General features: G+C 30.9%; 2 protein-coding genes across 3 annotated transcripts; both read right to left on the bottom strand.

Annotated features, from left to right (window-relative positions):
- Window positions 1–15,240: 15,240 nt before the first annotated feature.
- Window positions 15,241–18,737, bottom strand: LOC131601253 (uncharacterized). 2 transcript variants are annotated; one of them, XM_058873026.1, is made up of 3 exons: window positions 17,751–18,737; window positions 16,293–16,386; window positions 15,241–15,497 (listed from the first exon to the last, which is right to left on the bottom strand). In XM_058873026.1, exons 1-2 carry the CDS (start codon window positions 18,627–18,629, stop codon window positions 16,330–16,332), a joined length of 936 nt encoding a protein of 311 aa, XP_058729009.1. In that variant the 5' UTR covers window positions 18,630–18,737; the 3' UTR covers window positions 15,241–15,497; window positions 16,293–16,329. The 2 variants fall into 2 exon arrangements, with proteins under 2 accessions (XP_058729009.1, XP_058729010.1); XM_058873027.1 differs by having other exon boundaries at window positions 15,241–15,492.
- A 2,218-nt stretch (window positions 18,738–20,955) lies between these two features.
- Window positions 20,956–23,852, bottom strand: LOC131601252 (probably inactive leucine-rich repeat receptor-like protein kinase IMK2). The gene is made up of 2 exons (XM_058873025.1): window positions 21,979–23,852; window positions 20,956–21,767 (listed from the first exon to the last, which is right to left on the bottom strand). The coding sequence occupies exons 1-2, from the start codon at window positions 23,504–23,506 to the stop codon at window positions 21,154–21,156; spliced, it is 2,142 nt and encodes a 713-aa protein (XP_058729008.1). The 5' UTR covers window positions 23,507–23,852; the 3' UTR covers window positions 20,956–21,153.
- Between the last annotated feature and the right edge of the window lie 333 nt (window positions 23,853–24,185).

Below are 24,185 nucleotides of genomic sequence, written 5' to 3'. Positions count from 1 at the left end.
CGTTATATGAAAGCTCATTTTGACATTAATCTTTGGATATCTTGATCGTATAGTAAATCATTATAGATTAAGCTCAAACTTTATAGGTATGATCTATATGATATTATGTTTCAATCCAACGGTTAAATTTAAGAAATATTAATTCGAAATATAGTTATTGAACGAGTGTAACTCATGGTGTAACTTTTCGGGTGTAATTTGATCCCTCCTCATATATATATATATATATATATATATATATATATATATATATATATATATATATATATATATATATATATATATATATATATATATATATATATATATATATATATATATATATATATATATATAAAGTATGGGTGCATAGAGAAATTCTCTTTTTATTATATTTTATAATAAATTCTAATTCTATCAATTTTTTATTATATTTTTTTAATAAATTCTAATTCTACCTACGACTTTTCATACTTTTAAAAGTGACTTTTTTTTATGTTGACTTTTAAATTCTTAATGAATACTAGTTTTTCTCAAAATAGCTAAAAAATTATAATCAATTTTTTTAAGTTACCGTAACTTCTTCGGTTCCCTTCTTTTTATTTAATTATAAATTAATTAATTAAAATAAAATAATTATATATTCTCTGTTATAATAATCAACAATAGGAGAACATCTCCAACTTCTTCCTCCCACTTCCCTCACCGCTAATTTCAACATCTCCAACTTTTTCCTCCCACTTCCCTCACCACTAATTTCATTAAGCCACAGTATATATCAACAACTAACCATATTATTTATAATCCACTGACACATAAGAATTGTCATCTCTTAAAAATACTCAGTAAGAAAACAGCTCATGCTTCCACACACACCCCACTATTTTTATCAATTCCTCTCTTTTTCCAGTTCATACTTCATTTATTTTTCATTTGTTTTGATATGCATATGGTAGTTTTTAGTTCTAGTTTATACATAATAATATTCTCTCTTTTTTTCACTTCTTTCCCAACTATTTTTTATATTTATTTCTCAATTTCAGGAACAATCCCTAAGATAGTGGAAATATATTTATTCTTAAAATAATAGATTTTATTTCCAAAATTTATCATTTCAACATTATTAAATTATGTATAGTTAAAATGATATTTTATAATTATAAAAGTATAATCCAAAATAAATAAATAAAATATTTTTGTAGAATTTTAATATTTTACTGAATTTTTTATTTTATAAGAAATTTATTTTTTTATATTGATTAAAAAATGATTTTTCTAGAATTTTTTTTAATTATTTGTATTATTTTATCATTTTAATGTTTCAAATACGACTTATATGATATTACTATTCAGTAGTGTTTTAAAAATCGGACCGGAACGACAGGTCAGATCGATTGAACCGGGAACCAGACATGTAATCAGTTTGGTTCAATAGCTGGATCGGGAATGTCATCGAACCGGCGTGAATCGGTCAAAACCGGTTTAAACCGCTAAAATTAAAAAAACGGCGGTTTAAATGCATTTTTTTTACTTTTTTATTTTAAAAAATTAAAGCGACGTCGTTTTAATTATTTATAATGAAAAATTAAAATAAAAAGTTAAATAAATAAAATAAAAATAAAATAAAAAAATTTGTAGATGCGGTTGATTTTGTTACCGACGATTGATATTGAAGAAGATCCAAATATTTTAAAAGTTTTTCCTTTCTTAAATTAAATTTAGGAAACAATAGAATTATTTTGTTATAAATTATTCAATTAGATTACGTTGCAATTAAACTTTATTTGCAATTATATCTTGTAATTTTGTACTATTTTATTATGTGTGATACTTATGTTTAAGATTTGAATTTAAATTATGAACTTGAAAATTTATTTTTAGTATGATATTTTCATAAAATTTAAGTATTAGTTATATTTTGTAAAGACTGAATCATCCAGTTCAACAAGTTTTATACTTATATAATTTTGTTATAACAATCGGCCTATTCAATCGAGTTATCTGGTTTAACCCGGTTCAGACATGCGGTTCGACTAGTGACTCAGTGGTTCGACCAATAAATCAGTGACCAATAGTGTTTTAAAAACCGGATCGAACATCAAACCGGTGAAGGTACTAGGTCATTGGTTTATTGGTCAAACCAATTGGTCACTGGTCGAAGCGCATGACTAAACCGGGTTAAACCAGATAACTCGGTTGAATAGACCGATTGTTATAACAAAATTATATAGTTATAAAACCTGTCAAACTGGATGATTCAGTCTCTACAAAATATAACTACCACTTAAATTTTTTGAAAATATCATATCACAAGTTCATAATTTAAATTTAAATTTTAAACATAGGTATCACACATAATAAAATAGTATAAAATTATAATGTATAATTGCAAACAAAGTTTAATCGCAATATAATATAATTGAACAATTTATAACAAAATAATTTCATTGTTTACTAAATTTAATTTCAAGAAAGAAAAAATCGTTTCAATGTTGGGATCTCCTTCTTCAATAGCAAAATCATCGATAACAAAACCAACCGTATATGCAATAATTTTTTTAATTTTTTTAATTTTTATTTGTTTTCTTTTTATTTTATTTATTTATTTTATATTTTAATTTTAATTTTTCATTAACATAATTAAAATGACGTTGTTTTAATTTTTTAAAATAAAAATAAAATAAAAATGCATTTAAACCGCCGGTTTTCCCGGTTTGCACCAGTTCAATGACATTTCCGATCCAACTATTGAAACAGACCGGTTACCTGGTCGGTTTCCGGCTTGCCCGATCCGACCGGTCGGTTCCCGGCTTGCCCGGTCCGACCGGTCGGTCTGGTCCGGTTTTTAAACACTGGTGACCAATATCCTCACCAATTTGATATCCGGTCTGATTTTTAAAACACTGCTATTCAGGGTTGGCCCAACAAATTTGGAGGCCTAAGGAAAAATTTAGAATTTTTTTAATAAAAATATATTAACAAAATTTTATTTAAATTTTTATTTTAAAATAAGAAAACCATCAATAAATTTTGAATAACATAATAAAATTTAGAGTGAAGACCCATTTTGGTCCCTCACAAAAATCACACAACCCAATTTAGTCCCTCACAAAAAAAAGGACTCGATTTAATCCCTTACAAAATTTAACCGGACCATATTAGTCATTCTGTTAATATTTTTATCAAATCGGTTTTTTATATTTTTAAACCGTGACTGGACTGCCACGTTGACTTTTATTTTTTATTTTCATTTTTTAAGTATTAAATTAATTTTTAATTATAATTTAATTTTTAAACAATTCTGATTTAATAATATCAAAAAGACAAAATTATTTTTTATAAGGAATATAACTCAATACTATTAAACAATATCTTAAGTCTTTACCACTAGGCTAATATGCATTCATAAAAAATAATTTCCAAGATTTTTAATAATATTAAATAATTATGAATTTAAAACAAAAATTATAAAATTTATATCAATGGGGTTTCAAACCTCTTTGATTTACTAATTTTAAATAATACACCAATTTAAAAATAAAATTTATTAAATGTAAAACCTCAATATATTTAATCAATTAGAGATAAATTAAATTATATGTAATTGAAATCAAATAACACACAAATAAATATTTATTTATTTCAAATTAATTCAAATTAAATAATAATTAATTAGTTTAATAGTAATTCAACTAATTATTAAAATATTTAATAAATTTAAATTAAAAAATCAATTAATTTTTAAAATTATTTAGTTAATACAAACTAAATAGTAATCAATTAATTTAGTAGTAATTCGATTAAATATTAATTAATTTATTTTTATTTGATTAATTTTATTTAGGATTTATATTTTATTTGTTTTATTTTTAAATTTTTGTATTATTTAAAATTAGTAAATATTTATTTTTTTGTTATTAGAAATAAGTAAATATTTGTTCTGAATTATTAACTTAAGTATTCATTATTAATAATATTAACAATATAAATTGACTTGTATAGTTGAAAGTGACTATTATTTAATTTGAACGAATTTGAATTTGAGACTCAGTTGGTACACATTTTAACTTTTTTGTTTTGTTTTAAATTCTACATTATTTAATATTTCTAAAAATTATAAGGATTATTTGTCATGAATATACATTGGACTAGTGGTAAGGACTTAAGATATTGATTAAAGGTCATAGGTTCAATTCCATATAAATTTTTTTTTGGCTTTTTTGATATTATTAATTCAGAGTTGTTTAAAAATGAAATTATAATTAAAAATTAATTTAGTATTTTAAAAAATGAAAAATAAAAAATAAATGCCAACGTGGCAGTCCAGTCACTGTTTAAAAGTATGAAAAAACCGATTTGGTAAAAATATTAACATAAGGACTAATATGGTCCGGTTAAATTTTGTAAGGGATTAAATCGAGTCTATTTTTTTGTTAGGGACTAATTTGAGTTGTGTGAATTTTGTGAGGGACCAAAATAGGTCTTCACTCTAAAATTTATGTTATTTTTTATATAATTTAAGAATTATATTAAAAACATAATGTTATTTTAGAAATTTAATTTAATATTATTCATCAAAAATATTTATTTGTATTAGTGTGGAGATAATAATAAATCTTAGTGAAGTTTGTGTGTCCAAATAAAAATAGATAATGTATCAAAATCAAAATTATATATAATTTTCTCAAATGATAAATAAAACATAACTATATTTATTTAAAAAGATATTTATAAGTTTTAAAATAAATGATTAATCATATCATAAATGTGTTGTTAAATGATAAATGTTTTATAATAAATAATAATAAAAGAAAAGAATGAGTCTCCAAAATTACTATACCAAGAATCCAACTGATGTCTAGAGCTTTGAAGTCGAGAAAGCTTATGCCACGTTTTATTGGTTCGTATCAGATTTCAGAGAGGATAGGTGAGGTGGCTTATCAGATTCTATTGCCACTGTCGTTTGTGAATCTTCGTGACATGTTTCATGTATCTCAGTCGAGGAGATATGTTCCAGATCCTTCGCACGTGATTCGAATGGATGATATACAGGTGAGAGATAATTCGACTATTGAAGCGTCTCCTATGCAAATAGAAGGACGAGAAGTAAATGAACTGTGAAGCAAAGATATTGCCTTAGTGAAGGTGTTGTGGGATGGACCAGCAGGTGAAAGTCTGACGTGGGAGCGGGAGGACCATATGAGAGAGTCTTATCCGTTTTTTATTTCGACAGATAAAATAAAATTCAGTGAGCATAACAGATAAAATTCAGTGAGGTGATCTTCATATTAAAAATTTTAAATCTTAAACGTTAATGAAATCCAATGATTGATATTAACAGTTCTCCTTTCTCACATAAATATTAGTTCTCACCGGATACGTTCCATATATATATATATATATATATATATATATATATATATATATATATATATATATATATATATATATATATATATATATATATATATATATATATATATATATATATATATATATATATATATATATATATATATTATTTAGACCCGTCCGAGGCATGGGTTAAATATTTTTTAAATAAAAAATCTCATTTTAAAAGCACATATAATTTATATATTTTATTTATAATAATTTTATAAATATTATTATTTTATGATTAGTAAGTTAATTTAATATTAATTTTATTTTGATTAGGTTGATTAATGTTAATTATTATAAGTGTTATTAATAACTTTTTAATATTGATTACTATGAAAATATTTGTATAACTTTTTGTTAACTCTTTAATAATAATAAAGACCCATTAACCAAAATAATTGGAATTTTAAAAACCATATTTATTCTTCAACATTTAATTTCATTTTTATTTATAAAATTAATAGACAATAATTATTATTAACACAATTATTGTAATCATGAGTGTTCAATATTAAATTGGGCAAAATAATACTAAAATCTTGTCATAAATTGTAATTTTAAAATTATTAAAATATATTTTAAAATGATTGTATTTTGCTCTTTTTAGACTTAGTTCAAAATAAATTGCATAAAACAAAATAAAATTGAATTAGATTACTTCATTAACCCTCTAAATTTTTAGTGTAAATATTATTGATTTCCATTTTCTATAAATTTGGAACCGGGAAAGGAAAGAAACCTGTAAAATTTATTTCCGTATTAAATTGGAAATAAAAAAAAAAAACTTAAATAGTCAAATATAAGTCAAATTTGAAGGAAGTGAATTTGTTTCAATTTCAATACCAATAGAATAAAATAAGTTTTCAACCACTTTTATTTATAGCTAAATTTCAATGTCATATGAATATGCCATATTTATATGAGAATGTGAGAATGAATATGAACCATTAAATTTTAAAATAAATGGTGAAGATTATGGATGGGTCTTTTTTGCTCTCTCCTACATTTTGAAATAAATGATGTAGGAGAGAGAAAAAAAGATTCACCCATAATCTCCAATATTTATTTTAAAATCCAATGATTCAGATTTATTTGCAAATTCTAATATAAATATGACATTCTCATTTTAAAAGAACTTAATATTATTTTTATTTTGATTAGGTTGATTAATGTTAATTATTATAAATGTTATTAAAAACTTATTAATATTGATTACTATGAAAATATTTGTATAATTTTTTGTTAACATTTTATCATTAAAAAAGTTAATATTTTGTAGAGTGAAGACCCATTTTGGTCCCTCACAAAAACTACATAACCCAAATTAGTCCTCCACAAAAAAAAAAAGGACCCGATTTAATCCCTTACAAAATATAACCGGGTCATATTAGTCTTTCTGTAAATATTTTTTTCAAACCGGTTTTTTCTTCTACTTTTAAACCGTGACTGGACCGCCAAGTCATATTTTATTTTTCATTTTTCATTTTCTAAATACTAAATTAATTTTGTTTTTTAATTTCAATTTTATTTTTAAACAATTCAGATTTTAAAATATAAAAAAGATAAGATTTGTTCTGAAAGGAATTAAACTCAAGACATTTAAGTTACATCCTATGTCTTTACCACTATACCAATGTACACTGGTGACAAATAATTCGCTATTAAACAATTCTAAATTTAAAATATAAAATATAAAATTTGTACCCATGAGGTCTCAAACTCAAGTCCCTTCAAATTTAATGATAGTCACTTCACTGTAAATATGAAAAGTTATCTAAGAGTGAGTAAATCTATTAGATTAATCGGTATTAGTGAATTTTTCTCGATTATGAATGTTAGCAGTGTTGTTCTAATTTTTTTGAAATTGTTATAATAGTTTCAAAAAAATCAGAACATTGTTAACATTCATTATCGAGAAAAATTCACTAATATCAATTAATTTAATTCATACAACCCCTCTTAGATTACTTTTCATATTTACAATAAAGTGACTATTATTTAATTTGAAGGGACTTGGGTTTGAGACCCGTTGGTACCAAAATTTATGTTTTTTGTTTTAAATTTAAAATTGTTTAATATTCCTAATTGGCGGCGTCAGCATCCCGAGCTTCAGAGAGTTGAGGTCCTCAAGGGAGAGCATTTCCCTCCACGTCGCTAGACTGCTCTAGCAATATTCTTGGATGTTTTGCTGGTCTTCTCGAACTATTCCAACTTGTCCGTTGGGTAGTGGATACTTCAGGACCATGTACTAGGTGGATATAATCACCCCTAACAAGTTGATGGGTGGTTTTCCCTATATGATGTTATAAGGTGATAAGGAATCCACTATAAGGTAGTTGACTTCAATCGCCATGGAGTCTGATCCCTTGTTGCATGTTATCTCTAGGGTTATGTGACCCCTTACTTGTATTTGCTCGCCTGACAAACCTACTAGAAAACTACGGAACATCTCAATATTAATAGGATCGAGTTAGAATTCTTGTAAAGAGTTCCAAAATAGGATGTCGGTTGAACTTCCAGGGTCTATCAAGATTCCTTCATATCCCATTTTCCATGTTGCATAATGAGGATTATGGGGTCGTTGTCAAGAGGGAAGACTCAGATGGCGTCGTTGTCAGAGAAAGTGATGTTGGCCCCTAGTCATCCTTGTTAGGCTTTAGAGAGTCTCGAGGAATATTACATTCGCAGTCAACACCTTCTTGACATATTTTCTCGGGGAGGAGCTAGAACTTCCTCCGTCGACAAAACCTAACTATGGTGTTGATGGAAAAGTCACGATCTTTCATGGACATTTTCAAGATAAGGCAGCGAAAATGGCAGTGATGGTGGAAAGTGTGACACATGTTAGTTTGACCGGGCCTCATTGTGGGCGTCATTGTACTTGTCAAAAAGTATATAATGTGTAGCACCCCTATGCTGGTAGGGGTAGCTAGAGGCCTTAGTAGTTTTTTGTGGATTAAGTCTTGCTCACGCTGGTGAGAAACCCTATTCAATGGTGTTTTAGGTTATGAAGAGAGCAAACTCACATGAGGTGAGAAACTTTGTATTCTTGATAATATTTTGTGTGTATCTGAGTTGTTCCATCAACCTTAAAGTTGAGGTATTTATAGAGGCCCGGGGGCCTAGGGTTAGAGTGTTTCAAGAATGATAATCGCACATTTAGTCATTATAATAGATTGTTGAATCTCTACTTCTTAGGAAGACACGCTTTAGTCGATTGACTATGCATTCTCTCTAATCGAGACATGTCTTTTCCATGTTTCCCATGATGAGGCTAGTGGAGAGCGTTAAGGGCGAGATGCCCTTGATTGTGAGCAGTAGAAAGGTGTCACCCCTAGAAGGGCTTCCACAATTTCCTTGCTCTTGGGCGTCTTTACAAATATATCACTACAATGTAATACCATTTGATCACAATGGTTCGAAAATCTAAACATTCATCTTTTGAAATAAATCATATTAAAAAAAATTATTATTTATAAATAAAACAACACACCATAAAACTATTTAGGTTTAAATGTATTTTTAGTCCATTTATTTACGTGTTTTTAAATTTTTAATCCCACTATTTCAAAACTTAACTTTTTAGTTTCTCAACTTTACTTTGGTTGAGATATTTTTTGTCTCTCTCCATTTTTGCACATGTGACGTGATAGTGATGTTTAAGATGAAAAATTATTTTTAATTAAGTAGCAATGATGATTAGAATAATTTATTAAGAATAATTTATTAAGTAATATTTTTTAGAGATTAATTAATTATTTTATATTAAAAATTTATTTGGAAATTAATTAACACAAATTTTAAAACAATTATTCGAGGCTTAGTGCCCACATCATTACTTCATTCGTCCAACCCAACCCACAAGCTAACATAAACACTCAAAGTAAATGTAAATAAAACGATGTGGGAGTTGATTTTCTTTGTCTAAACATATTGCTGCATATTTTTACTTGGTTTTCTTTCACCATACACAAATTCAAGACATGCTACATTTTTACTGTATATTACTAGATGCTCAATTTCATTATTTATCATTTAAATCATGCATTTGTCACAATATATTATTGTTGATTAAACACAACACTTAAAGTAGATATGATTATTTTTTATTCCTTATCTTTAATTATATTGTTGAAGATTTTTCATTCTTCTTAATCATATTAATAACTTTAGACGTATCCTCTTCAACCATCCTCCTAAGTGAATCATCTTCAATATTCTCAGCTTACCATTTAGAAGGATCTTCAATAAATTATTGACTAAAAGTCATACGAAAAGAAATCCGATGTGTATTCGATCACAATTCATTGCGCTCAGAAAACTGCTTCAGCATCAATTGTTTCAGCATCAATTATTCGATCACACTCGATGTACATCTTATAAAGAATATGTTCATAATCCTCCGATAAAAACTGCTTCAGCATCAATTGTTTCATTCTTTACCAAGTTCTAACTGGCCCTTTCCTTTGCCTTTTCCTTTTAACAACAAGTTTATCCCACCAGACAACACCAGTACTTTTAAATCTGATTGTCACCATCTTAACTTACTTGTTCTCAAGGACGCCCATAACATCGAAGAACCCGTCGATATCGGTCTTCCAACAAAGAAACTCCTCCACTTTCATTGCTTTTTAGAACAATGGAATATCAACTTTCACTCGATAGTCATGGTTGTTCTGTCGATTCCCATGATCAACCTCTTCCTTGTAGGGTTCATCTTATTTAGAATTCAAATCGTCAAAACGGTTATTTCTATCCCATGGAACCCTAATTGGTTCCTCTCTCTTGTCTTTTTGCCGATTCACTTTGTTGTTGGTGTTGTTCACCTGCTTTGCTAAAGTCGTCATCTGTTTAGTCAAAGTAGTTAGAGCAACGCTAAAAGCCATGATAATTTCCTCAAGATCTGCTCTACTCACCAGTTAATCTGTCATGGTTGTAAGGCTACAAAAAGAACGTAAGAAATCTTGCTTTGATGACAGTTGACGCAGTCAGAAACTCGAAAGTAGCAAGTGATAAACCTAGAATGAAAACACATGATTGCAAAGGAAAAACCTGTTAGATGAGCTCTTGAATCCACCAAATAAAGAAAATTTTGAATTTTATTTATGATGAATGATAATCCTTATGGTCACGCCAAATGTCTTTAAATACATAAAACAAAAAAACTCTAATGTGCTTAAAGTGACCCTAATGGACTCTTATTCCAAAACAGAAATAAAAATAAAACTGTTTAAATATTCAAAGAGAAAATTTCTTAAATATTAAAATATTTTCTGACGCGGGATGTCTTCTTCGATACGTGCATCCAACCTTCATACATCAGTTGTTTTATGACATGTGTGGTCATCAATGTAAATTTTTAAAATTGAATTTTAGTTCTTTTACTAATCCTCATGTAAAATTGACACCGGCCCATGCATTAAACAACCATCATTTTTCCATTATTTTTTATGAACACATTCTTTTTATTTTTCATTGCAATCTTTATTGTCTTCTTTATCACATCTTTGTTGTTGAACATCATACGTAATGAAAATTTAGTGGTTTGCACTTCTTCACTCATTCTATAATACTAGCGTTCAGATGGGCACTCCCGTGTCCGTCAGTCCGCTTTTTTAATGCGCACAACAGAGAAAAAATAAACGTGTATACATCTTTTATAGTGGTTTTTATTGTGTGACACATTTTAAAAAATAAAGATAGTTAGACACAATTATTATAATTAAAATCAAGATAAATATATCTTTTTAAATTAAGATATAGTTTGAAAATGGGAAACAAAGATATTCAAAACTATGTTCAAAACATACACTGCACAATTTAAATTGTGTAATCAATGATCCTCTTTATGTGAAAGGCCGAACATAAAGTTTTTTTCCATTAATTGAAAAAATGTAAGACTTTCTAAAATAATTGGTAGAGATTATCTATCAATTTTTTTTCTTTCTCAGTAATCTTTTATTTTATTGATGGAGGAGAGAGAAAAAAATATTGACTCATAATTTCCACCATTTATTTTAAAATCTAATGGTTCATATTCATTCTCATGTTTTCATATAAAAATGTCATTCTCATATTGTACGCCTATATAATAAATATTTAATTTCAATATATTTTAGTATATTAAACTAAAATTTGAATAGTCAACATTAAAGGGAAAAAAGTGTGTTCGAGATCAATTTTTATATTGTTTCCATAATGATAGCATAGTGTTTTCTAATATACATGCAAAGGGTGGGTAATTTTGGAATTAAATATTTTAACCAAGCCATTGATTCTTCATTAAAAAAATTAAAATGTTAAAACAACAACTTCACATTTCCATGACATAATACGTTGTAAAATATACCAAAAACAACTCTAATTCAATTTAAGGATACACCACATACCCACGGCAGCATTGTAGTAAATTTTAAGACACCATTTTTTGAACTTAAGAGAATAAATGATGACAACAAAGTAATAAAAGGTACAGTTCATATTTCTCCGTTGTTGAATATAAACGGTGCTTCAACTTAACAACATTAGGATGATCAACCATCCGCATAACTCGAAGTTCCCTGATCTCTCTTGCAACACTTTCTTTTATGGCAACCGCTCCACCAATTTCAAGACACTTAGCATACATAAAGTAGAGAATGTCATCAATAAGTTGACATCCCTTGGTGGAGAGTAAAGAAAAAAAAAACTATCTTAGTAGAATATAATTTTTAGGGGAAAAAGAAAAAGGCATCTGAAGAAGAATTAAAAAACTATCTTAGTAGAAGAATTTTTAGTTGAAACATGTGTGGGTCCTACCACTTTATGTGGGATTCATTTCTAAAGTGAGGGACCCACCCATATTTTAACCAATAATAAAGTGAATGTTAAAGAGAGTATTAAAAAGAGAGTGTTGCTAGCACTGCTCCAAATGGTGTATACTAGTGATCATAATCTTCAACAACTTATTACTCCAAATAATCTGCTTTTGTTAAATTTAAAGTATTTTTTGTAACCTCATTGTCAAAATTTGTATTGTTCTTATCAATCTCACCTTAAATTTCAAGGGTAGTACAGTAGTTCCTCCATATCATCATATTTTTTGATACATTTAAACTCATTTTAGTAAAATTGCAAAACTTACCATTTTTCGCTTCACTCATTCTATAGGATGTAAACTTCTCGATTTCATGTTCATATTTATTCCCATGTGGTGTATGCTAGTGATCATAATCTTCAACAACTTATTACTTAAAACCATATGCTCTTGTTAAAGTACTGTTTGTAACCTCATCGTCAAGATTTGCATTGTTCTTATAAATATCGCCTAAAGTAGGTCTTATAAATCAAACATCACCATCATGTTCCACATCAACTTCTTAATCATCACATATGCTTACATGAACATATTCTTCAACATTCTAACCTACACCATCTCTTCACAATCACATTGTCTTGAACATCATGATCAACTTTCTGACCTTAAACTTCCCTATTGCCCTATCATATTTCAGCATCTATGTCACCATTTTGTACTAAATTAATATTTTCACCAACATTTTGTCATAAATCAGCTTCAACCTATACATGTATCATTTCATTTCCATTTACATCTTTAGAAAATTGAAGAAAATCCCTATTAAGCATGCTTAGGCAACTAGGCGGACCTTTGACAGTTTTTACCTCCCTCAAACCCAAACTCAGGTCCCCAAACAATCCTATTTCCCGTTTCAGTCTCTAAAAGAGATGAAGAATTAAAACTCAAATTCAGCCCACACAAATTTGGGTTGGATTCAGATATTTTCTTCTTGCCACTAGGGGCGGCAAACGGCTGTGCTCACACCCGTTTAAGCCAGCACCTCAAAATCCTACAAACCTTTCACTGTCTCGTCCCGCAAAAAAGTGCGGACAAAATAGAGATGCTTAACGAGTCAGACCCGTTTTTCCACCCCTACTTTCCACCATCCATTTAGTGAAATTAATTTTTTAATTGAAATATTCATTTTTTCGACATAAAAATTACATTACAAATAGTAATAAAATAAAACAATCTAATTCCCATCAATGTTCAGTGGTCTTAGAGTAACTCCAATGCGAATTCTTCCTTGGTTTTTCCATGCGCAAACATTGTTTTCACTTTTCAAACCAATGGAGTTGGCCACATTGGCCAACCGTAGGATTCTGAAGCACCGGTTCATCACCTTAACATAAATAATAAATTAATATTAAACTCACGATGTTATGCTACATAATTTTCAACTTTTTTCAACTTTTTCTTTTAACTATTTATTTGTTTATACATATTTTTTATATTAATTTTATTTTATATTAATAATGAAATAATTTAAAATTTAAAAATTTAAAAATGTTAATTTTATTTTAACAGTTTAAATATAATTTTTTATTTTAACTATTGTTATAGAATTTAAATTTAATTAGATTTATATATTTATTTTATTTCACATTAATATTATTAAAATAATTTAAATTATTATTTTAAATTAAATAAAATTTAATATGAATAAAATATTAATATATAAAATAAAGATGCAGACCTAATATGAGTTCTTTAAAGTTGCACCATTGATGTGAAAATTAAATGAGTTACTTTAAAATAACATGGCTTAATGGATCCCACAAAAAACCCAAGATTGCACATGCTCTTAGTTCACGACAAAAAACCAAACTTAGAGTTTCAGAACCACATACATTTTATATTCTCGAAACCTTCATTTCTTTCAACTACATATTTGACAAAATTTATATCCCACATCAAATTCATTTCTAAAAGCTCTCTATTTATAAACCATTTAAGAGATCTACATACTAATTCACTCATCATATGCTGTATTCTTAACCTTACTCTTTGATTAGGGGCCACAACTAGGGCTGTATTTGGTCCATATGATCCGAGATCTGGACCGGAAATCGGACCAGTGGAACCGGTCCATTGGACCGACCAAATGTTATTCGGTCTGGGAATGGGTAATTTTTTTATCCGATACCAAAATTGGATACTATATTGAATACTTATTGGATACTTTTGTCGGATATCCGACGTAATGGTCCGGTTTCGGTCCAAAAAATTGATTCATCAATGTTTCGGTCCGGTCCGGATTTACCCGATACTATTTCGGTCCGGCTCTCAGGATAGAAAATACCCGGACCGAAAACAGCCCTAGCCACAACATACCAATAACAAAAAGCACTAAAATAACACAACGTACACCTTTGTACCCAAAAAAAAAAAAAAAAAAAACACAACGTAACCAAAACAATGAAGGTCGGATTTGTTGCTTACACGATGAAGGTTCTGCTATTGATTTATTTTAAAACTAGTTATAATTTATAAATATTATTCATTGAGATGATCGCATTTGCTTACTTAAATCCATTAGCACGTAATAGATGATATGTTAAATTTGCAAAAAAAAAAAAATATATTGGATGATTACATTTTCAAAAAATATCTAAATCAACCAACTATTTCATAAGGTTTCCCATAAAAATTATTTTTAAAAAATATCATTTTTATTATGTTGAAATATCTAACAATAAGGATATAAAATTACTCTTCTAATTTATAACAAATGAGTAAGAAATCTTACCGAACAATCATTCTATATATTTCGGGCAGAATTTATATGTAATTAGAATCATGTAAAATATATTTTGCCCTATTATCATTCCTTGTATTTTCTTCACAAGGTTTTAACAGAATGATTTATTTATATAATTCGATGTGTTTAGTCAATTATTACGGTAAGAAAAACAATCATTAGTTATTAATGTAAATGAGCTTGCTTAAACGACATAGCACCTTAACAACTACAGTAGAGTATATTTTTCAATAAAGGGCTAAAAGAAGCAAAATTTACAAACTATAGAACACAGTTGGCATATGGTATAGTATGAAGGACCGAATCATTCAACAAAGCTGCACAATCAATACCTTCTTCAACTTGAAGAGTAGCCAAAAAGTAAAATACAATAACAACAACATCTGCACCACATATACTACATGCTCACCCAAAAGTTCAAAAAGGGAAACTCAAGTTTCAAGTGATTTCAAAAGAAACTTGATGATCCAAGTCAGGTGCATAACTCTGAACGTTGTTGATTGCCATGTCATATCTGTTCTGTGCCACACAAAATATGGTTGTTAACATCTATGATTGCTATGCATACAAATTGAACATTTATTTTGTATAATCATGATAGTGAGTTTGGTGATGCTAATTGACAGAAGTAATAATAGAAACCAATCAATGGAACAGATCCAATCGCAAGATGATTTTACACAGTTATAGATATTGTCAAAATAAGGTCAAACTGTTCGAGAATATCACTGTTGACATGCTTTGCATGTGAAATCATTTTCTAACTGTAGGTTCGATGATACTATATAATAATTTTCAATTCTAAATTATAGCTCGGACTCGGAGATGCCAAGTATTAATGAGTCGGGGCCTAAGTCTAACTCCAACATAGCAGGGATCCTTTTGATGCATCTATCTTTATAACTTATTAGATAATACTTATTTAGTTTTGTGGAAGAAAAATTGTTTAAAAATAATGCTATCCATAATCAGTTTCAAATACTTGCCAACTTTAGAGAAGGATGAACCCTAATCTAAACCTTTCCTTCAAGTTTAAGAGGTGTATCAGAAAGATCTCGCCATAAAAGAAGAAAAAAAAATTGAACTAACAGTTCAATTTGATTACTGTATTTTTGCTCATGTTGAAAAAAATAAAAAACTACAGAATTGTTTACAATCTACAGCAGCAAACTTTTCCTCACATGGAGATAAACCAAGTAACAGACATAACTGGTCTACTATATTCTTCTTAGGGGGCCTATTATTTATCTATTCAAGATTTTGATAAAACCAAAAATTTAAAAATTAAACACAAGATTAAAAAATGCAAGTTACCTGAAAAAACAAAAGTAATTTCCACCATTGAAGATGGTTATTCTGCAGCAGCAGATCTCATAATTTTTTGTCTCAACTTCTTGTTATGATTTTCCTGTTCATAATGTATAAAAGAGAAATTAACTTGGGTTAGTAACAGCATAAGTACAGTAATTTCTATCAGCCCTATAAAAATCCATATCATTATTTCTCAGTTCCCAATATAGTGAGGAAAACAACTGTTCAGAACAAAGCCCTACTGGGTGTGCTAAGCTAGTATGAATACTCCTGATCTCATTCTACAAAATTAAGATATGACCAAAGATGCCTATTCAATTTACTCATGCTTCCTTTTATAGGCTTCTGTAGAAGCCACTTAGATTCCGGGTTTATTGCTCATCAAAAAAGAGCTGCCAATCAATTAGCCTTGCATTCATGCTCGAAGGATAAGAGCGTAGGTTACAAATCAACATTGTCCTTCTTAGGATGGGTGCGGTCAACTTGGCCAAAACAGAACGAAGTCCCCAGAGCTCAGGAAGATTGTTTTGATTTTTCCAACCTTGAGACCACATTTACTATTGCGTAACTTGAGCCAATTTGTACTCAACCAGGATAGCACACCGCTACCAGATTGAAGCTAACTTAACTAAGAAATGTTCTAGCAAACAAGTTTATATGAACGTGATTTCTCCATTGTAGTTCTACAAAAGGGTACACTATGCACACGATGCATGCAAATGACATATGCTTAAATTCACAAATGATTTCTATTTTAATGTTTCACTAGAAACACAAACTCCAATTGCAGTACTTCCATCTAATGAAAAAATGAACAAGCTATAACATTTTATCAGATAGTCTCCAAAGCAACTCATTTTTCATATTGTTTAACATTGTAAAGGCTTGCTTCTCTTCCCTCTCCTTCTGTTGATAACAACATAACATATTCATAAACTCATTTTTAGATGAAATCCACAAATACCATGTATCTTTCAATCATGTTCGAATCAAACGGAGTATGCTTGTTCCATAAACACACACACATGACTACATCAAGAAATCTAAATTTTTCACAACGGATCAAACCAGGGACCTCTCAGTAAAGAGAATCCCTATACACATATCCATAACCGTACTCTCCACTTGCGGAAGAAGAATGTTTCCACCAGACCAATCATATATTCCTAAATAAAACCAATAGCACTTCAATCTACTCTTCTTAACTACCCTATTAGCACAGACCGACACTTCAAAATCAAGGCGTGCCTAGTATCTGACACTAACCTGACATTGACACATATTGTTTAACTTAATCACTTTCAATTTCTTAAACTAAATCATTAGCAATGTCTAAATCTGTGTCAATGTCATGTCCGGTACATTTTAACCACTACATTATGATCAAGATCACCAAGATCTATATATTCATTTAGCACTGAATTGAAAGAAAAAAAGTACAAACAAACAATGCTGACTAACCTGCTCTAGAACCCTAGCCGAACTCTGCTCAACCAAGGTAGTCAAATTCTCAATCTTGACAAGCATTTTAAGGTACAAATCTTCCAAACTCTGAGTATAATTCTTAGCCTCAGAGCCCATCAATTTACTCAACCTACTAACCTCAAGCCCCTCAACACAAGCATCCAACTCCATCTGATCTTTAGAAGCCTGTTTCATCTTATTCAGCCGCTCATCTTCATTATCGCGTACCATCGGCGTGTAGCCGAGCTGACAATCAAGAGCAGGAAACGGAGAGTTAGGGCTGAATGATCCATAATGGTCGCGAAAAGCCGGACCGATGTTGATAATATCGATCGAAACCGGATTGAGTGAATTCGTTCCGGTTAGGAACTGGTAAGCGCGGTAATCGTGAGTGTGAATGTGAGAGGTTTGATCGGAAATTGGGGAAGCGAGGAGGAAGAACAAGCAAGGGTTGAAATTGAGGGAAGATGAAGATGAAGATGGAGAGGGTTTGATGGATGAAGAGAGTTCGGAGAGAGAAGAGAGAGAGGAAGAGATGGAGAATTCGCGGAGGGAGGGACGGAGGGGAGTACGGCGGCGACCGGAGAACCAGCCGAGGAGGGAGGTGGAGTTAGGTATGAGACGGCGGACGGAGGAGGCGTTGATTTTGCCGGAGGTGTCGTGGAAGGAAGAGGAGGTGAGGAAACCGGTGACGGTTGCGAGGAGGGTTTGGGAAGTTTCGGAGGAGTCGTCGGTGAGGTTGAGAGGGGTGACGTAGGTGAGGTGGCCGAAGAGGAGGCCTTCGATTGAGGAAGTGGTGGTGGAGAAGCGGTGGATTAGAGAGGCGAGTGTTGCGCCGGAGATTGCGATTTTTGGTAACGGCGGTGGGTGGTCCATGGCGGAGCACGGTGGAGGGTGAATCTTGTAACGGTTTTGTGCAAGAATAAGTGCAAGAAGTAAAACAAGAACGAGTGTGAAGGTTCGGTGCAAGAAGTAAAATGATTTTTCTTTAACTCAAAATGAAAAATTAGTTGGGCCTTTATTCATACAACATTTTGAGTAAATTTTGAACTTTTTTTAGAAATATATTAATATAATAGATTATGTAATATAATCACATGATTATTTTAATTTAGAGAAAAAGGAAAATGCTAATGTATGTTTATACTCTCAACTAATGAGAGACATGCACCACAATAAATCCTAATTTTATTTTTAAAATACTGGAATGAAACAGCAATTACAAGAGTTTTTATTGATTGTATGTGTAAAATTGTTTTACACTGACAGTGCAATATCTTTAAACTCTTTAATTTTTTTATTAAACAGCACATATTTAATAAGATGAAAATGTCATATACTAGGAATAATTCAGAATTGGTAATATTATCAAAATAATAAATTACAAATGATAATACTAATCATAATACAAATATTATCATACGGGGTATATTAGACCCATTGTTCCTTATCTTCTCATGTAGAACAATGCCGTCTATGTATCGAATAGAATAACATCTATAGTGGCACTTCTGAGGTGCCTTCCTCTATTTATTTTCGCTCGCATAATATCCATAATACGATAACATGCAGGTAACACATCAATAAAATGATATGTTTTAGCCTGCTTCTTCTCTAATATTCCTCGATGAGCTTGCTTGGGTGGATTTCCATAAGTATTTGGTGTCGTGTAAGGATGTGACATTTAAAAATATTATTGGATGTAGTTGGATGCACTTATCCATTCGCGAGAAGCTACTAAACTTCGTGTTTTATCTGGTACTAGATGATTAAGGAAATCATCATACATCGCATATATATCTTTACGGGCCATATCTCTACGGAAATCATCAAAGGGAAAAGAGTATGCATATAGTTGAAGTGTGGTCGCTACCATAGTCATAGCATGAGATCCTAAAACAGGTGCTTTATGTTTTTCATCATTGTCTTGTTGATTTTTAGATGCCCTAGACTGAGAATTGGAAAGGAGAAATGGCTCATCATATCTATTTCAAGAGTTGTTTGCAAAATGACCATAATTGCCATAGAATGGGCGTATAGCGCCCCCGCCACAACTTCACACATGATTGAAGCGAACCATACCATGAGAGTTAGAGAAGCTACCATGTGAATTATTTGGTTCTTAACTTGTATGAACAATGTTGGCATACACAAAGGTGAGTGTTAATTCTTATTTGAATTTGTCAAGTTGAGTTTATTGGACATATAAAAGTGCTTCTACGTCACAAAGTGTTGCAGATTCTATGTTCATATACATTTACATAACAAAAGGATTGTACACTTTAGATAACTCATCGAGTATGGAATCCATCTGATCTTGTTCTGAAATCTAGTCTCCAAGTGGAAAAAGGGAATTAGCGATGACTTTGATTCTTGACACGAACTCAATAACTGAATTATTGTCTTTCTTAGTTGATTTCAATTGCACTCTTAATTGACAAACTCTTGCTTTCATCCGTACATTAAAGTATTTGTGAATTTTATCCCAAACTTCAGAGGAATGTTTACATGATAAAACCCTAAGTAGAACAGATTCAGAAATAATGGATAAAAGTTAGATGAATAACGATTGATCTTGAATGATACATGACTCATATTCATATGAGAGTCTACCTTCTTGACGATCTTGGTCGGTTTTGAACTTTAACGCAATCTAGGGATTCACCATGAATTTATGCAATTTTTTGTATGAGAATTACCCCTTCCACCTATAGGTTTCATTGAAGATAGTTGTTTTTATGCAATTTAATTGAAAACTTTGGTCTTGTTGGAATTCGATGTGGAAAAGATGGAAGATACCCCTTGCAATTGAGATGGATCTTTAGTGAAAGAAAGTTTAAATTTATGGAATTACCCTTGATGATGCAATTTAGATGTCTACTAAATTTTGATGAGGGTTATAGAGAAGCTTTGATTCATGTTGGAGATAAATCCACCATTGAAGCTTTGAGTCGAAGCTTGAAGATAACAAAGATCTGTTAAGTGGTTAGAGAAGTGTAGTTGAATCAAAAGCTCAATCTGATACCATATTGAAGAATGAATCTTTCATTATTTCCATTGTATTGAAAACTTGTGTTACAACTGATAACAAGTGTGCTTATATTAAAACCAATTAATAGTATCTTAATAAAAGCTTAACTGCTATAACTGAATCTTAACAATATTCAACAGAATTTTAAACTGATATCAACAAAAGTTTAACTAACTTTAACAAGCTTGATTAAGCCAATAAATAGCAATTGAATACATTCATTATTCATCTAGTTGAAAAAGAATACTTGATGTTTGAAACAAAATCCTCACACCCTATATACATATATATAAACTCAATAAACAAATAAAATAAAGAATCAAATATATGTATACTATAAAGAATCAAGTAACTCAATGTCATTCCTTTTTATTCATTTGTTTGAACTTTAGCTCCATCTTCATCAACTTCAACTTCAACCAATTCTGGCTTAATCTCTTCTAACTGCTGCAAAACTTGCTTAACTTCAGGCCTAGCAGAAGGCGAAGGATCGACACAATGTAAAGCCAATTTCAATGTATTAAGAAGCTCATCTCCTATGGCTGGTGCATCCCTCATGAGTTCCAAATCAAAAACTTCATTAGTCCATTCTTCTTTGACTATGGAAGCAACCCATTGAGGTAAATCCATGCCATTGGTTGGTTCCCCGGGCGGTTTACCGGTTAAGAGCTCCAAAAGGATGACGCCGAGGCTGTAAACATCGGTTTTCGTGGTTGGTTTCTTTGTTTTTGAAAGCTCGGGTGCGTTGTATCCGAGGCTTCCTGCTGTGGCAATGATGTTTGTGTTGGCTGAAGTTGTCATTAGTCTTGAAAGACCGAAATCGGTTATGTGAGGATTTGTTTGCTCGTCTAATAGTATGTTGCTTGAGGTGAGATTTCCATGTACTATGTTTTCTTGGTTGTGGAGGCAAGATAGACCGTTGGTGATTCCAATTGCTATTTTCATCCTTGTTGGCCATTCGACGATTATTTCCGGGCCACGAGCTGCAAAGTTTATGGTTAGACATATCAAGATTTGGAACATGATAGGAAATCGCACAATCTAGACCATGAATCAAGATCAGATAGTTCATGTTCCAACTTTATTAGAATCGGAACATGAACCTTCTAATCTTGATTCACTAGTCCAATACCTTAAACAATGTGTAATTATGTCAACACGAAAACTCGAATATAAGAACTACTTAGTGCTTACCATGAAGGAATGATGCTAGGCTTCCTCTACTCATGTAATCAAACACAAGAAGCTTCTCTCCTTTAGGTCCAAGATAGTAAGCTCTAAGAGCTAACAAATTAGGATGCCTAATTTTTCCAAGCAAAGCAACTTCACCTTCAAACTCCTTATGTCCTTTAGTAGTCTTCTCCCTCAACCTCTTCACAGCAACTTGATTACCATCTTCCAACGTCGCCTTATAAGCCGTTCCATAAGCACTTTTTCCCATTATCTCCGCCGTTGCACACAAAAGATCATCAGCAGTGAACACAAATGGCCCATCAAAGTGAACAAGCTTCCCACCAGCTTCACCTCCTGATGCAACCTCTCCACCACCACCACCTTTCTCCAAACTCCTAGCAGAAGCAGCAGCTTTAGCAACTTTACCACTCTTTCTACTTGAAGAAGCTCTTTTCCTGACCAAACAACAAAGCAAAAAGCAGCATAGTAATAGCAAAATCAACAAAAGAACACCTGCTACTATCAGGATTATGTCCTTAGTACTCAATTTCCTGTGATGTTTCTCCGACGGAGATTCTTCCGGTGATTGAGACGGAAGATTATGCGGTGGTGGTGACTGTGGCGGCGGTGAAGAACGACACGGTTTCGAACTTATGTAACCACATAAGCCAAAATTTCCTTCAAATGAACTAGCATTGAATCTTTTGGAAAGTACTAATGGAACATGACCAGATAGATTGTTGTGAGAAACATTGAATGAACTTAGATTTCGAAGTTTCGCATAAGAATCAGGAATTTCACCATCAAGTCTATTATTCTCAAGATTCAATGAAACAAGAGAAGTTAAATTAGAGAAACTCAAAGGCAAACTACCATTGATTTCATTGTTTGACAAATCAAGAACCCTAAGCCTTGAAAACTCACCTACTTCACTAGGAATAGGACCAGAAAGTTTGTTATAACTCAAATTAACCCTGAAAACCCTACTGGAATTTGTCAAACCAAAAGGGATTCTACCAATAAGCAAATTATGACTAACATCAAAAGCTTGAAGCATTGGCAAATTAGCAATAGAAGGAGGAACAGAACCTGAAAGCTTGTTGTTAAAGAGATAAACACCTCTTAGATTAGGAAGAAAACCTAGAGAAAAAGGAATTGAACCAGCAAGATTGTTATCATGAAGACTTAGTTTTCTAAGAGATTGAAGTTGGCCAATTTTCTCAGAGATTCTTCCTGATAAGCTCTTCCAAGGAAGCTGAATTGCAATAACTTCACCTTTTAAGCACTTGATTCCAACCCAGTTACCTGAACAAGCACCTAATCCACTGTCATTCCAGGTTTTGAGAACACCTTTGGTGTCAATAAGTTCAGTTTTGATAGCTTGTAGAGATTGAAAATCAGATTGTGTTACAATAACACCATCCCATAAATCTCCCAAAATGGGTTGAATAGTTGAAGATAGAAGAACAAGAAAAGCTAAAAATGTAAAACTAAAACTACCCTTTTGATTCTTTCTACTAAAAATCAAATCTTTAGTGTTGTTCTCCATGAAAGGTGAAGTGAGAACAACAATGGCTATGAGAGGTGTACAAAGAAATAAGGTTTCACTAGAATGAAGAGTGGAGAAGGATGAAAACTTTGAGAGTGGAAAGGAGAAAGGTGAAAGCTTTGGGATGAATGAATGAGGAAAGTGAAGTGGGGTTTATGGTTTTAGGGAGAGAGGGAAAGAGAGAGAGAAAAAAACAACATGGGAATGGGTCAAAGGTTGCAGGTTTTGTTGATGTAACGGCTAGTTTTTAAGATTGTTTTGTTTTGTTTATGATGGAAATTATATAGTTGTTGGGTTTTAATTGTTATTGTAATATTGTTGTTGTGGTGTTGAATAATTGAATAATTGATGAATGTAGTAACGGGTTGGTTTGGGGGAGAAGAGACAATGTGTGAGCACCGATGAGAATAATGAGGATGATATTTTTGGTCCCCAACGGTTACTTTTGTGTTGGATTTTGTGAGGGACCCACTGCCATGTTCTACTCTGTGCTACTTTGATTAATATTTTGTTATTATGGTTGATTATTATAAAAAATGTTAAGCTTAGATGTATTGTAGGGGTTAGAATGGTTTCTAATTAGAAATTAGAAATTAAATACATTTAACATGATTATTCACGTGAATTTAATTGGAATACACTGACGGTGTAAAGAAGTTTTACACCGTCAATAAATCAC

Source organism: Vicia villosa, linkage group LG5 (genome assembly GCF_029867415.1).
Source record: "Vicia villosa cultivar HV-30 ecotype Madison, WI linkage group LG5, Vvil1.0, whole genome shotgun sequence".
Lineage (NCBI taxonomy): Eukaryota > Viridiplantae > Streptophyta > Magnoliopsida > Fabales > Fabaceae > Vicia > Vicia villosa.
Note: the sequence above shows the minus strand (reverse complement) of the source record. Positions and strands in the feature narration are given on the sequence as shown.

Bases quoted from the DNA above. Each gene is read 5' to 3' on its own strand.
- LOC131601253 (XM_058873026.1), bottom strand. From the start codon at position 18,629: ATGGACCACCCACCGCCGTTACCAAAAATCGCAATCTCCGGCGCAACA. The intron at 16,387-17,750 runs GTTAGTCAGCAT...CATTATGAACAG, and splicing joins CGGCTAGGGTTCTAGAGCAG to GAAAATCATAACAAGAAGTT.
- LOC131601252 (XM_058873025.1), bottom strand. From the start codon at position 23,506: ATGGAGAACAACACTAAAGATTTGATTTTTAGTAGAAAGAATCAAAAG. The intron at 21,768-21,978 runs GTAAGCACTAAG...TAAACTTTGCAG, and splicing joins CCTAGCATCATTCCTTCATG to CTCGTGGCCCGGAAATAATC.